General features: G+C 46.7%; 1 protein-coding gene across 1 annotated transcript in view; it reads right to left on the bottom strand.

Moving 5' to 3' along the window:
- Positions 1 to 601: 601 nt before the first annotated feature.
- The window catches only part of FAM161B (family with sequence similarity 161, member B), a 17,378-nt gene continuing 2,702 nt past the window's right edge, over positions 602 to 15,277 (bottom strand). Inside the window, 8 exon segments of the mRNA XM_011949592.1 lie at positions 602 to 1,920; positions 3,123 to 3,262; positions 4,752 to 4,851; positions 5,414 to 5,578; positions 8,376 to 8,503; positions 9,841 to 10,187; positions 11,804 to 12,354; positions 13,706 to 14,025. Coding sequence (XP_011804982.1) covers positions 1,782 to 1,920; positions 3,123 to 3,262; positions 4,752 to 4,851; positions 5,414 to 5,578; positions 8,376 to 8,503; positions 9,841 to 10,187; positions 11,804 to 12,354; positions 13,706 to 14,025 — 1,890 coding nt within the window. The 3' untranslated portion in view covers positions 602 to 1,781.

Raw genomic sequence — 15,277 nt, 5'->3', positions numbered from 1 at the left:
TCTGAGAAAATGGCAATAAAAACAGGTACTTTTGAATTTTTCCAGAAAGACAGTTTTTTTAAAAAAGGATGAGAAAGGTGCTTTAGTTAGAGCAGGCACTCTTGCTATCATCCTGTCTCCACAGCTACTGAGAAAATATCCAATCATCATCATCATGATTTGAGACAGGGTCTTGCTCTATCACCCAGGCTGGAGTGCAGTAGTGTAATTATAGCTCACTATAACTTTGAACTCCTGGGATCAAGGCATCATCCCACCTCAGCCTCCTGTATAGCTAGGACTACACAGGCATGCATCACCAGTCCAGCTAACTTTCCGTGTTTTTTTTGGTAGAAATAAGGTCTCACTATGTTGCCCAGGCTGGTCTTGAACCCCTGGCTTCAAGTGATCCTCCTGCCTCGGCCCCCTCAAGTGCTGGGATTACAAGCATGAACCACTGCACCGAGCCACAATATCCAATTATTGGTGAGAAGTAAAGTATTCCAAAGTTCACCTACTAGTAGAAAAATCTTGGTTGTCTGGGAAATTTTAAGTTTATTTAAAATGAACCTCATGCTTACATAAACACACAGGCACATTCTAAACAGATAACAGGAGAGAATTGTTTTAAATTATTCTTAATTTGTTAATAACATGCATAATCACATAGTATGTAGACTGTGTTCGTGGCAATTACTTGTATTCTTAGAATGCCAGTTTTTGCTTCATGCAGCCTTTTATATTAGAGCAGTGGTTCTCAGCCAGGGACATTTTTGCCCCCTGCAGACATCTGGCACTATCTGGAGACATTTTTGGTTGTCACAACTGGGGAGAGGGGTACTACTGGCATCTAGCAGGTAGTGGCCAGGGATGCTGCTAAAGGTTCTACAATGTATAGGACAGTTCCCTTCCCCAACCCTCAACAAAGAATTAGGTGGCCCAAAATATTAATAGCACTGAGGATAAGAAACCCTGTACTAGAAGTTGTAAGTTTTTCATACCCCATGGGCTAAATCTGATACACAGATATATTTTATTTTGCCCATACAATATTTCTAAGTAATTTTTAAATTGGTTGGTAGCATACAAATTTCTGGCTTGATGAAAACGTGGCTGATGTAGTAACTCTGAGCCTATATTCCAGCAGGATTTGATACTTTCCAGTCTCTACCGTCTCCTACTGTCTATACGCACTCCACTGTTGCATTTATGTTTCTGCACTAGCCCCTATAGGCATTTGGGCCTGTGCTGTCTTTTCTGTACCTATTCTCTAAATGTGAGGCACAAAGCAGGAACCCTTAACTCTAGGCTACAATCCCTCTACCTGGGCCTCCCCATTTTGATTTCCTTCAAACATTCCCTGTTAATCTACTTTTTTTTTTTTTTTTTTTTTTTTGAGACAGTCTTGCTCTGCTGCCCAGGCTGGAGTGCAGTGGCATGATCTCAGCTCATTACAACCTCTGCCTCTTGGGTTCAAGTGATTCTCTTGCCTCAGCCTCCCAAGTAGCTAGGATTACAGGCACGTGTCATCACGCCCAGCTGTATTTTTAGTAGAGACAGAGTTTTGCCATGTTGGCTGGGCTCGTCTCAAACTCCTGACCTCAGATGATCCGCCAGCCTCAGCCTCCCAGCGTGCTGGGATGACAGGCGTGAGCCACTGTGCCCGGCCTATTAACCTGCTACTCTCATTGCCCCATCTTCTAGCAGTAGCCATGACTCTAAACCCAAGTTTTTCCTGCCTTGACTCAAACCCAAGTTAGCTGCTTAATATTTTTCAAAAGCAGAGATTTTAAGTGTAGTGATTAAGCAAGTGATAGGAGATTTTCTGGTGATTGATGAGATAGCTCCTCCAGTACTTTCCTGGGGCTTGCAGGCTGTTCTAGAGATCCTTCTAAACTCTGCTCTGGATCTCTGATGCTGAATTTTGTAGTTTCTTGGAACCTGCAGAATAAATTAAAACAAAAAACAAAAACAAAAACAAAATTTTTTTTTCAGACAGGGTCTCACTCTCACCCAGACTGGAGTGCAGTGGCGTGATCTCGGCCCACTGCAGCGTGGACAGCCCAGCTCAAGCAACCCTCCCACCTCCACTTCCCAAGAAGCTGGGGTTATAGGCACGTACCACTGCACCCAGCTAATTTTTTTTTCTTTTTACTTTTTGTAGAGATGGGGGTTGCCATGTTGTCCAGGCTGGTCTCAAACTTCTGGGCTCAAGCAATCCATCCACTTCAGCCTCCCAAAGTGCTGGGATTACAGGCGTGAGCCACTGTCCCCGGTCTGAAAAAAGAAAATCTTAAAGCACTGTGTAAGGTTTAAGAATGGTCTCTCCCAGCACTTTGGGAGGCCGAGGCAGGTGAATCACGAGGTCAAGAGATCAAGACCATCCTGGCCAACAAGGTGAAACCCCATCTCTACTAAAAATACAAAAAATAACTGGGCATGGTGGTGGGCACCTGTAGTCCCACCTACTCGGGAGGCTGAAGCAGGAGAATCGCTTGAACCTGGGAGGCAGAGGTTGCAATGAATCGAGATTGCACCACTGCACTCCAACCTGGCGACAGAGCAAGGCTCCGTCTCAAAAAAAAAAAAGTATCAACATTATTACTATTTTATATGGGATGTAAAGGAAAATTTCTAGGGGTATAAAACAGATAGGAATTAGGGTAGGGGCTGCTAGGATCTAAGATACAAAACAATTGAGAATAGTGGAGATAGATACTATTTTCGTCCTTTGACTCAGTATCAAAATGGGTTATGGAGAAGGTGATACTAATGAGCTACCTTTAAGGAATGCTAGAAAAACAGTTTCACAGTTTCATAAGAAGTCAAAATATACATGACTTTTCTTCAAAAATAAAGTAGAAATAGTTTCAGCTCATAGAATTGGAACTGGAATTGGAAAATGATCTGTTTCAAAATGGAAGAAAACGAAACATAATTTGTCAGATTTTATTCACAACTGCACCACTGTCTAAATTCAAACGTGTTACTTGGAGGGAGATCTCTGGATTACTTATTAATATTATATAAATATAGGATTATGATCTCAAAATACCAGTGGCTATTCTAAAGTTTCCTCCCAGTGGTATTACTGGGTATGACAATTTAGAAAGCTGCAGAATGACAGCAACATCTCGGGTTACCTGGGAAAATCCTTGACTTTGGTCTCCTTCTCTTGAACAGCCCCAGTGCCTTGCCCCTTGTTTCTCACAAAGTCTTCCTCCAGCCCAGCCTGCTTCAGGGTGTCTAGATAGCATTGTTCTGCTTCTTTCTTGGCTAGATCCTGTGGGATGGAAATTAATCTGTTGTAGCTATCTTATGAATTACCAGACAATTCTAAAGTACTTAATCAGTATTCTTACAATACTGCCACTACCACCACCACCCTTATTATGGGGCACGGATTTGCATGAAAATTATTTAACCCTTGTTTTAATGTGGGTATAAATCACCTGAGGTCTTGTTAAAATGCAGATTTCACATTTGGTAGGTGTCAGATGAGGACCGTAATTGTGTATTTCTGACACTCCCCAGAGATGCCAAACTGTTGATTTAGGAGCCACAATTTTGAAAAGCAATGACTTAGACTTTTGGGAGACAAATGAGACCCAGATTTAAAAGGATGGACTAAAAACCTTCTAAGATTTTAAAGCAACAAAGCATTATCAGGAGCACTAAAATAAAAAATAAGCTACACCAAGATTCTTAATGGAAGGACAGATGGTCTGCATGTGGACCAGAAGATTATTATTTTTTGTTTAAGTATTCCAAGAAAAACATAGAATACTTTGTATTTTTCCTAGACAGGTGAAAGACCTGTTGAGATCTGAAGAGTGAGCCTGCTTAACATTAACATAAAGAAGCGTGAGAGATTTTGAACAATGCAGGTTGCTAAGTAAATCCAAGACCATGCGTGCTTGTGTGTGTGAGAGGAGAAAGATTTACGGTGGGAGGAGGAAGTGGAGCCAGCAAACGCCTAGACTAACTATAAGATGGAGCTAATGCCCCACCATTGGAACTAGGTCACTAGGGAGCCCCAACTTGTCTGAAACTGGAGAGGAAAGGGATCCACAGAGCCTAATGCAGCAGAACCAGAGCATCCTTACATCCTTATGGAGATCTCAGCTGAGTCCAATGTCCCTAAAAGTCTATAGAGAATATCTTAAAATGATAGTCTTCCAGGATACTTTGGGTACACTGCCTATGGGTTAGCCCTGCTCCACAAGGAACACACACACACACAAACACACACACACACACGCATACAAAATAAAAGAAGAAAAAAAAATTTCAGGCTTCCAGCCTGAAAGCCACTTAGTCTAGAAAAAGCCAGTGGAGTGTTTGTGGGCATCCTAATCCTTGGAGACTTATAAATGTGCCATAGCTCTAGAGACTGGGGAGGCCCAGGGCCAGCAGCACAGGCAGAAGAGAGAGACCTTTCCAGCACTGTGAACAGTGGCTCCAGAGCGCAGAAAGAGCCAAATGGTCCCTGTGTCTCTGGGGTTGGATGAACTCTGAATGCTAGACTACAGTGAAAGTTCTAGGAAGTGAAATATCCCTTTACCAATGCCTTTGGAGTCCACTCTTGGATGAAATCAACACAAGCAGCATTCTCTACTATACTATTTATTTTGGGAAAAGAAGGTAGTAATGAAATTAGAATTTCTGGGCCTCAAGGAAATTTTTAATACCCACATATTAAAATTGTTTCATAATTTCTCAGAGCCTTTTTATCTAAGGCAGAAAGAAAACAAATGATGGTTTAGTTTTACCTTGGCAACTTGTTCAAAGAGATACGGCCTTGTTTGCATTCGCTTCTTCATTTCTTCCAGTTCTTTCTTATATTCTTTCGTTCTTTTACGGTCATTGTTCCTGGAATTAGCAAGATTTTTAGAATTACATCGTTTCTAGGCCAGGCACAGTGGCTCTCGCCTGTAATCCCAGCACTTTGGGAGGCCAAGACGGGCAGATCACGAGGTCAGGAGATCGAGACCATACTGGCTAACACGGTGAAACCCATCTCTACTAAAAATACAAAAAAAAAAAATTAGCCGGGCGCGGTGGCGGGCACCTGTAGTCCCAGCTACACGGGAGGCTGAGGCAGGAGAATGGCGTGAACTGGGGGGGCGGAGCTTGCAGTGAGTGGAGATTGCGCCACCGCACTCCAGCCTGGGCGACAGAGCCAGATCTGTCTCAAAAAAAAAAAAAAAAAATTACATCGTTTCTAATCCCGAATACCCTTCATTTCCAGTTAAGCAGTGTAACTCTCATGTACATTGTAAATTCCTATCTGACTGGGAAAATCATGACCCCGCCGCTGTGATTACAGGAGCCTACCTACCCCAGTAACTCCATTTTGCATTTTCTGGCAACAGGCCAGTGGTCTATTGGATCCCAAGGCAAGCACCCCTTTTGACACATAGGGGATACTGACCGGTTTTCTTTCAGTTTTGCTTTGAAAACTTCCTCCAGGCTTTTATGGGGATCCATGGCTTTTGCACGCAAGGTCACAGATTTGGACATTGCTTGAGACTTCTTTTTGTGTATCTCCAGCCACTGAATACTCTCATCTGCTTTGTTCTTTTTTTCAAGTGCACTTCTAAAGGGAGGAGGCAGAAAGAGAGTACAGATTACCAACCTGGGCATACTGAAAAGCAATCTCAGGCCAGGCGTGGTGGCTCATGCTTGTAGTTCCAGCACTTTGGGAGGCCAAGGCAGCTGGATCACCTGAGGTCAGGAGTCCAAGACCAGCCTGGCCAACATGGTGAAACCTCAACTCTACTAAAAATACAAAAATTAGCTGGGTGTGGTGGTGTGCACCTGTAATCCCAACTACTTAGGAGGCTGAGGCAGGAGAATTGCTTGAACTCAGGAGGCAGAGGTTGCAATGAGCCAAGATTGTACCACTGCACTCCAGCCTGGGCAACAGAGCAAGATTCCATCTCAAAAAAAAAAAAAAATTAAAATAGCTGGGTGTGGTGGCTCACGCCTGTAATCCCAGCACTTTGGGAGGCCGAGGCGGGCAGATCACGATGTCAGGAGATTGAGACCATCTGGCTAATACTGTGAAACCCCGTCTCTACTAAAAATACAAAATATTAGCTGGGTGTGGTGGCGTGTGCCTGTATTCCCAGCTACTTGGGAGGCTGAGGCTGGAGAATGGCGTGAACCCAGGAGGTGGAGGTTGCAGTGAGCTGAGATCGCGCCACCGCACTCCAGCCTGGGCGACAGTGAGAGACTCCGTCTCAAAAAATAAATAATAAATAAATAAAATAAAATAAAAGCAATCTTAGTAACCTTTTCTGGAAAGTAAGTTGGTGTTTTCAGTGAATGTGGCATGTAATTTACCTCAACTGGCATTTTAAAAAATAATAAAATTCTAGGATTAAATGCACTGGCAGATGAAGCCTTTCCAGCACTAGGGACATAGTGACTTCCTACCCTAGAAGTGCATTTACTGAACTGGAGAAATGTCAGTTAAAATATCCTTACTTAGGCCAGGCGCGGTGGCTCACGCCTGTAATCTCAGCACTTTGGGAGGCTGAAGTGGGCTGATCACGAGGTCAGGAGTTCGAGACCAGCCTGGCCAACAAGGTGAAACCCCATCTCTACCAAAACTACAGAAAAAATTAGCTGGGCATAGTGGCACATGCCTGTAATCCCAGCTACGTGGGAGGCTGAGGCAGGAGAATCACTGAACCCAGGAGGCAGAGGTTGCAGTGAGCTGAGATTGCGCCACTGCACTCCAGCCTGGGCAACAGAGCAAGACTCCATCTCGAAAAAATATATATATATCCTTACTTAAATAGCCCAACACTCAATAGGTCTTCACCTATTGATCCAAAATAATACTAATAGCTGCCATTTACTGAGTTCCCTGTTAGGAATCAAGTACCATTACATTTCACGTAGTCCTCCTAACTGCTGTATGAGGTAAATACTAAATCCCCTTTTTATAGGGGAGGTGATTGAGGCTCAAAGGAGGTAAGCCACTTGCTCAAAGCTACCCAGCATGCCAGTGGAAAAGCCCCTATTGGACCAGGATCTTTGGTTCCCAAGCCTCTGGCCTTGACCACTCTGCTGTAAACAGTGGGCTGGAAGGTATCTGGGTTCATGGTCCTTTGGGAATACAAATCTGCATATTCAGAGAGAACTGGAAATGAGCCTCCTTCAGTGCAAACTATTTGGCTTCAACTTGTAGCACTTAGTTTGTTCAGTTATCTACAAGGTAATATGCTGAATTCTTCCAAAAGGAAAATCAATCAAGACTCTTCTATTTGGATGTTTACATTCAAATGGACAGACTGGGAAGGACATGCAAATTTAATCTGCTCATATGTCAGATTCCCTGTGGCTGGAAAGCAGTTGTGGATGTCCTCCATAGGTGGGCCAGCCTCTTTGTTCATGAGGCCTGGGTTCTTGGGCCCTAGGATACTGAGCAATTAGCCCTGATTTAGTAGGTCTAACTGAAGTCTGAAGAAGGAGTATCCCTTGGACTGTAAGTACTTTTCTACAATCCGTGCTGTGGGGCTTAAGGATCCAAGTAGGTTCTGAGTACTCCCCTACATGCCCCATGAGAAGGCAGTAAGACATTAGTCCTCTCCCTGGCCTAAGCTGCTCATTACACCATGACCTCTCTTGCCTACTTCAGCTCTGAAGCCTGGTGGAAGAACCCTTGCTGGGGGCTGGCTCAATGAGAACAACATCGTAACAGTCAGGTGAGTTGAAGAGTTAAAAATAAGCAGGCTCTTGCTGCCCAACGGACTCTGACATCTTCCCAAGATGAATCTCAGAGAATCTCAAATCTATGCAATGGATGTCTCATCTTTGCGGCAACTTCAGCCACCTGCTAGCATGCTTCCCTGAATTCTTGTTCCTTGTTACTCCCTTCCTCTCATCCATGGGCTTTTATCCATGTTCTGTCTGGAACTTTCCTTCTCTCCAGGCTTTGTCTGGCCAACTCTTCTTTGTTCTTCAGGTTTCAGGTTTCACTTTAGACATCTATTCCACAGGACAAGACCCCCCTGCTCCAGGCTGCCCAGTGCCCTCATAGTCCCCTCTACCCCCCATCATTGCACTACTCAAAAAATACGGCCATTGCTTCTTTGCTTTTCTCTATTTCAGACTAGATAATAAACTGTAGGTTCTCTAAGATCTCCAGCCTTAACACCGTACCTGGCACAGAATAAGCCCACTGTGAATATGTGCTGAATGATGGCTAGCTGTTCTCCAAGCCCCAGGTGTGGAGAACCGCAATTGTTCCTGTCCTGATCAGAAAATTCCCTTTGACCCCTTGAGGTGTTTCTGATAACAGGAAAGGAAGTCCCTCAGTAGGGAGGTTTCCAGCATTTGGGGCCAGAATCAGAGCATGGGTCGTGTGCAGCCTGACCACTCACCTGACTGCAGATTCCCTCTTCCTGGCGGCATCTGTGATGTGCACAGGGAGAGTGCTGGCAGAGAGGGAAGCAAGGCCACTCAGAGAATGCCTCCTTGGCAGGGGTGGAGCTGGTGGCTGTGGGGAATCCTAGAAGAAACAAAGGCTGGTATTGGTGGGACAGCATGTGTGATTAGTTTCTATCTTTTTTTTTTTTTTGAGACAGAGTCTTGTCTCGCTCTTTTGCCCAGGCTAGAGTGCAGTGGCGCAATTGAAGCTCACTGCAACCTCCACCTGCCTGGTTCAAGCAGTTCTCTTGCTTCAGCCTCCCACGTAGCTGGGACTATACAGTTTGTGAGCCACCATGCCCAGCTAAATTTTTGCAGTTTTAGTAGAGACAGGGTTTCACCACGTTGGTCAGGCTGGGCTCGAATTCCTGACCTCAGGTGATCCACGCACCTCGGCCTCCCAAAGTGCTGGGATTACAGGTGTGAACCACCACGCCCAGCCGTTTTCTATCTTTACTAGGATTCAATTTAACTGAAGGACTGAAAATGAGAATCTTTTTTTTTTCCTGGGAATAAGGCAAGGATAATGAGATCTCAAGTTTCATAACCAACCCAAGACTTGGATATCAATCCTAAAGTTTTTAGTCAAATGAGAAGAGTTCCTTGGAATTGGTATAGGGACATCAACAACTGATCCCAACTCCTTGCCTCTCTGGCCTGCTTGGACTTATTTCTGTGAAATCCTTCTAGAGCAAGGGAGGAAGAGAAGTGTTCCTATGGTTTGTTTTTGTTTTGTTCTGTTTTTGAGATGAACTTTCACTCTTGTTGCCCAGGCGGGAGTGCGGTGGTGCAATCTCAGCTCACTGCAACCTCCGCCTCCCAGGTTCAAGCAATTCTCCTGCCTCAGCCTCTGGAGTAGCTTGGATTACAGGCGCCAGCCACCACACCCAGCTAATTTTTGTATTTTTATCAAAATTAGAGATGGGGTTTTGCCATGTTAGCCAGGCTGGTCTCAAACTCCTGACCGCAGATGATCTGCCCTCCTCAGCCTCTCAAAGTGCTGGGATTATAGGCATGAGCCACCATGCCCGGCCTGTTTTTTGTTGTTGTTTTGAGATGGGGTCTCACTCTGTTGCCTAGGCTGGAGTACAGTGGCGTAATCTTGGCTCACTGCAGCCAGAAATTCCTGGGCTCAAGTGGTCCTCCCACCTCAGTCTCCTGAATAGCTTGAACTACAGGTACATGCCACCACGTGTGGCAAATGTTTGTTTTGTTTTGTTTTTAAGAGATGGGGTCTCTATGTTGCTCAGGCTGGGCTGTGGTCTGGAGTTTATAGGAAAGTGAATCTGTTTACAACTGAGCTGGTAGTTAAAAAAAAGATAGGAAAACCTTGTTGAGAAGTGCTTTCCAGAAAGACTTGGCCCCACCCTGTATTTCAGGCCTTAGCCCTGACCCTCCCACAGCTGCCTGGGCTCTCACCGCCCTCCCTCCAGTGGTGGCAGCACCGCAGGGCCGCTGAGGGTGGTGCAGGTTGGAGGTCCTCAGCAAGAAGGGCTTGTTGCGAGTGGCCTCTTGGGTTTCTCTTCTTTTGGCTGCTTTTCTCTGGAAGGCCTTGTAAAGGCCCTCATAGTCAGGGACCATAGGATTCACCCGAGGCTGGAATCCAAAGTTAGTGTGCAGAAACGCAAGCTTTTCCTGCTGGGTTCGGGTGGCTGTGCGGGGCTGTGGGTTAGCCCGGTTACTAGAGGAGGCGATAGGGGAAGAGGCCATCTGGAGCATGTCCAGGGCTCTCATCTGGATGCGAATTTTCCTGAAGAGCTCAGCTTCTGTGGAGAAAGGATGGTGATGGGTAAGAAAGGACCAGGCATGAAACCCACAGGATTGGAGAACTTTCCCTCCTTTACACGCTAGCCGTAAGTGTACTGGAGGCAACTATGAACTTTTCAGGAATTCTGCCACGTTAACATCTTGTGCGATGCTTGCAGGTGGCCTTAATAGAAGTATTTATGCCACAGAAAATAACAAACATTACAAACCAGCTTGCTTGCTTTTTTCTGGAGAGCTTGTTAATAAATGTCATCCAGAACACCACTGCCTGTGCCAGTCAGGCTGCAGAAGCAGCGACCATGTGAGTGTACTCACTGAGCACTTTCTATGACTGCTTCTTTAGAGATGAAGCACAGGAAGTGCGCCAGTCACCTGCTCCTCTCCCGTTTCCCCATCTCAGAGAAAGGCCCCACCATCCACCCAGCTGCCCAGGCCCTTTGCCCACATCACTGACTGCTCCGTGTCTCTCATCAGTCACAAGTTGTCACTTCCTCCTCTTTAACCTCTCTCCAGTCCATCCTCTTTTCTTCATCCCTGCAACCAGCTGCATAATTTCTCAATTGAACTGTGAAATAGCTTCCTCTTGGCTCAGCAGCCCTCCAGTCTTGCTGCCCTCTTGGATTATCTACACAGCAATCAGAAGGATCCTTCTGAACTAGATTTCTGATCATGGGTCACCCTGCCTCAATCCCTCAGTGGCTCCCCTGTGCCCTTGGGATGAAGTCCAGACTCGCTAGTGTGGCTTGCAAAGCTCCTCATGTCTAGCCCATGCCTGCCTCTCCCTTCCCACTCCCTCTTCTCTCAGCCCTCTACCTTTCCAGCCCTTGCAGATGCTCCACTTTCTCTCCCCTCTATGCCACATTCTGCCTGCTCCACTTCTCCTCCCTCTTCGTCCCTCCTTTAGTTCAGCCCCAGGACCCACTTTCTTAGGGGACCTTCCCTAACTGCTCCCTTCCTTCACCAATCCCCGGGTTAGGTCCCTCTGATATATGCTTCCATGCTTCCCCCTTTAATCCTTGTAAATAACTCACCACATTTGTATGTATTTGTCTTTATCTGTTGTCCTCACATGTCTACAAACTCCATGTCTGTGTGTTCACCATGGCACAGTGCCTGGAGCATGGCACATGCTACTGAAAAGTGAATAAAGTCTGAGCCCCTTATTTGGAGCTATACTTTTTGAAATGTATAAATAATCATCCCCCAGGTAATTTCAGTGACTGATGCCACCTCACCAGGATGAAGGGGCTGTGAGGGAGCATCTCAGGGCAGTATGCTGGTGGTGGCATGAGCCCAAGCTGGTCCTCAGGTGTCTCACTGGTTCTCTATTCCTGTACCTCTTGCTGGTGCAGAGGCCCTCATGTGCATTCACTCAGCTGTCAACAGGATGAGCCTTGGGGACACTGTGGGACCTTTCAGTCCTTACTCCATACAGGCCCCTATTGTGTAGACAGACCTAACCCTTCCTGATGGCCTGCACGAAACGTGCAGCCTCTAGTGGGTCCACCCAAGCAGCAAATCTCCAAGCCACGCCAACCCCTGGGCCTGACTAAATCCCTACGGTGGAATTGGTACCCCAAGGCAGGAGGTAGCAAGGTGGCAAGGATGTCTTTACCCTGGAGTTTCTCCCCAAGGGCTGGCTCCAGAATGGACTTGGGGATCCTTCTGGTGGCCTTCTGCTTGGAGATCTTGGCTTCAGCTGTGGCAGCCAAGTCTCTCTGTCGAGCAGCTTCCTTTAGTTGCTCCTCCTTCTCCAGGAAGCTGAAGGGCTTCAAAGAAGAGAGCAGCAGTTCCTTCCTCTTCTGTATCCCTGCCCGCCTTCGGGCCTCGCTGCGCTCCATGATCTCCTGGTAGAGGGGCAGGTAGACATGTGCAGGCACAGGCTGTGCCCGGAACTGCCTGTGGCACTCAGCCTCTTCCTCGCCCTGCCTCTGGGCCCGCTGCCTCTCCTGCTCAAAGGAGGCAGGTGAGCCCAGCCACTCGGCCTTCTTCCGGGCCTCACGCAGTGTCATGCGGAATGGCCGAGGGACAGTAATGGATGATGCCCAGGAGCTGACACTTCTGTGCTGGGAGGGAGGCCGGGAGCCTGAGGGTGGCTGGGTCGGAGCCCTGGGAATGTTGGAGGGAAGGTTGCTCAGGGAGCTGCAGCGCCTTGTGGAGCCACACCTGGGAAGAAAGCAGATCCACGTGTGGAGGACAGGGCAGTCAGGAGGCCCTGCTCCCTCCAGACCTCCTCCCAGTCCTCCCTTCCCACTGGTCACAGCTGGCCGCTTGGCCTAACACCACAGCCCCACAGGCCTCTATGTCCATGACCTTCCCACAGACAATCCTGGCAGCCCTAAAGGAAAGTCTCTTCTCAGAATTGATCCCAGAACTGCCACTTTGCACTCTAATATTTCATATGAGAGAGAACAATGAGCAGAGTAGAGCTTGAGAGTCAGACAGACCTGGGTTTAAATCTTGCTTCAAACTTTGAGCAAGGTTCTCTTAAAACCTCAATTTCCTCCTACATAGAATGACAAAAATTAATGTCTACTAACCAGTTTATTGGAGGAGAAAGTAAATATTAAATGAGATAAGGTAATGAGATAATGTACACTTTATCTCATTAAATATTTACTTTCTAAGACTTGACCAAGATAAAGGTACTTTGTTGTCATTCTCAGGGAAAGTGTATTTAGGAAAGGCTTCCCTGTATTTTTTTTTATTTTTTAATTAATTAATTTTTTTTTTTTGAGATGGAGTCTTGCACTGTTGCCCAAGCTGGGCGTGATCTTGGCTCACTGCAACCTCCACTTCCCAGGTTCAAGCAATTCTCTGCCTCTGCCTCCCGAGTAGCTGCGATTACATGCACCCGCCACCATGCCTGGCTAATTTTTTTATATTTTTAGTAGAGACAGGGTTTCACCATTTTGGCCAGACTGGTCTTGAATTCCTGACCTCATGATCCACCCACCTCAGCTTCCCAAAGTGCTGGAATTACAGGCATAAACCATGATGCCCAGCCCATTTTTTATTTTATTTTTATTTGTTGAGTCAGAGTCTTGCTCTGTCGCCCAGGCTGGAGCGCAGTGGCATGATCTCAGCTCACTGCAACCTCCATCTCCTGGGCTCAAGGGATCCTCGTGCGTCAGCCTCCTGATAGCTGGGATTACAGGCACACACCACGATAAGTGACTAATTTTTGTTATTTTAGTAGAGATGGGGTTTCACCATATTGGCCAGGCTGGCCTCCAATTACTGACCTCAAGTGATCTGCCTGCCTTAGCCTCCCAAAGCGCTGGGAGTGCAGGGAGGAAAGGCTTCCCTTTAATTAATTCCAGGGCATCACTGGACTAAGTGTTGCCCAAAGTGATGTAGGATTCCTGGGGAGGAATCGGAACACCTGTTTGGAACCAAAAGCTGATTCTGAGCTACAGCCTCAGTAAATGGCAACTTGCAGAAGTGCTCTTTGCTTTACAGAGGAAGATGAAGCCCAGAGACACGATGTGACCTGTGTGGAGCTGCAGTGCCTTACCTCAGAGCCTGGGGGCACTGGACCTGTACCTTCCCCCTGCCCTTGTCTCGGAAGAAACTCTCCAGGTCCTCCTCATCTTCAGAGAGGTTTTCATCACTCTCTGGGTCAGACTGAAAGAGAGACTCCAACAGACACGGTCTGCCTTTCTGCTTCAGTATCTGTAAGGTCTGGTAAAAGCTCCCAGTTGAGTCAGAAGTAGAATCTATCTCCTCCTCTGGGCTGAGGAACTTGTCAAGTTTGCTGGCCCTGGGCAAAACCAGCCCATCCCCAGACAGCTCCTCTCCTGCCTCTGTGTCTGGGGAGGATTTGGGAGAAAATATCTAAAATAGAACAGAAATAGGCTGTGAGTGAAACAATAATTTCAAAGGTATTCAAATCATAACTTAATTTCACTTTGAATAAGCCTCCGTATATTAGGGACTGGGGAGAATTTGGGGTCTGCCAGGTGCACTGGCTCATCTCTGTAATCCCAATACTTGGGGAGGAATTTTTTAAAATAAGATGTGTTTCTTGCTCTAAAGACATTTCACAACTTGGTCTATGAAGTGCGCTTCACTGAAGGGATGGAGAAGGAAGTGAAGAGCTGAAGTTGGTTCCCTACGCCATACAGTGCAGTAAGCTTTTACAGAGTCCCTCACCTGTACCATGCATTCTGATCCCTGCGCTCCAGGAATCCTGCCCATGATGATGGCCGCACTCTGCCTTACTTGGGTTGTACCTACTTCTTGCTCATCTTCCTTCTCCCCCTTCCCTTGTCTCTACTCCTCTGCTTTCCTCATGTTCTAGCTAATTTGCACTCTGTCAAGGAATGGATGATGGCTGGGAGCAGTGGCTCACGCCTGTAATCCCAGTATTTTGGAAGGCTGAGGGAGGTGGATCACCTGAGGTCAGGAGTTCAAGACCAGCTTGACCAACATGGTGAAACCCCATTTCTACAAAAATACAAAAATTAGCTGGGTGTGGTGGTGGGTGCCTGTAACCTCAGCTACTGGGGAGGCTGAGGCAGGAGAATCGCTTGAACCTGGGAGGCGGAGGTGGCAGTAAGATGAGATCACGCCACTGCACTGCAGCCTGGGTAACAAGAGCGAAGCTCCATCTCAAAAAGAAAGGAATGGATGATTAACAAGAGAGACAGTATGGTCTGGCTGGAAGAGCAATGTCCTAAGAAGCAGGACACACAATTAACTTTTTCGGTACTCTATTCATTCATACCATATTTACTGGGTGCCTGATGTGCACTGGGCATTTGGCTGAGAACAAGACAAACAAGATCCTTACTCCCTTGAAGCCTACACTGTAGTAAGAGAAGACAGACAATATAAGATGATAATAAATTCCATGAAAACCATAAACAACTGTGAGGTTATAAAAAGATGGAGGGCTGGCCGGGCGCCGTGGCTCATGCCTGTAATCCCAGCACTTTGGGAGGCCGAGGCAGGCAGATCAAGAGGTCAGGAGATCGAGACCATCCTGGCTAACACAGTGAAACCCTGTCTCTACTAAAATTACAAAAAATTACCCAGGCGTGGTGGTGGGCACCTGTAGTCCCAGCTACTCGGGAGGCTGAGGCAG

Source organism: Colobus angolensis, unplaced genomic scaffold (assembly GCF_000951035.1).
Source record: "Colobus angolensis palliatus isolate OR3802 unplaced genomic scaffold, Cang.pa_1.0 Scaffold3, whole genome shotgun sequence".
NCBI classification, from domain to species: Eukaryota; Metazoa; Chordata; class Mammalia; order Primates; family Cercopithecidae; genus Colobus; species Colobus angolensis.
The sequence above is the reverse complement of the archived record's forward strand: the minus strand, read 5'-3'. Positions and strand labels throughout refer to the sequence as shown.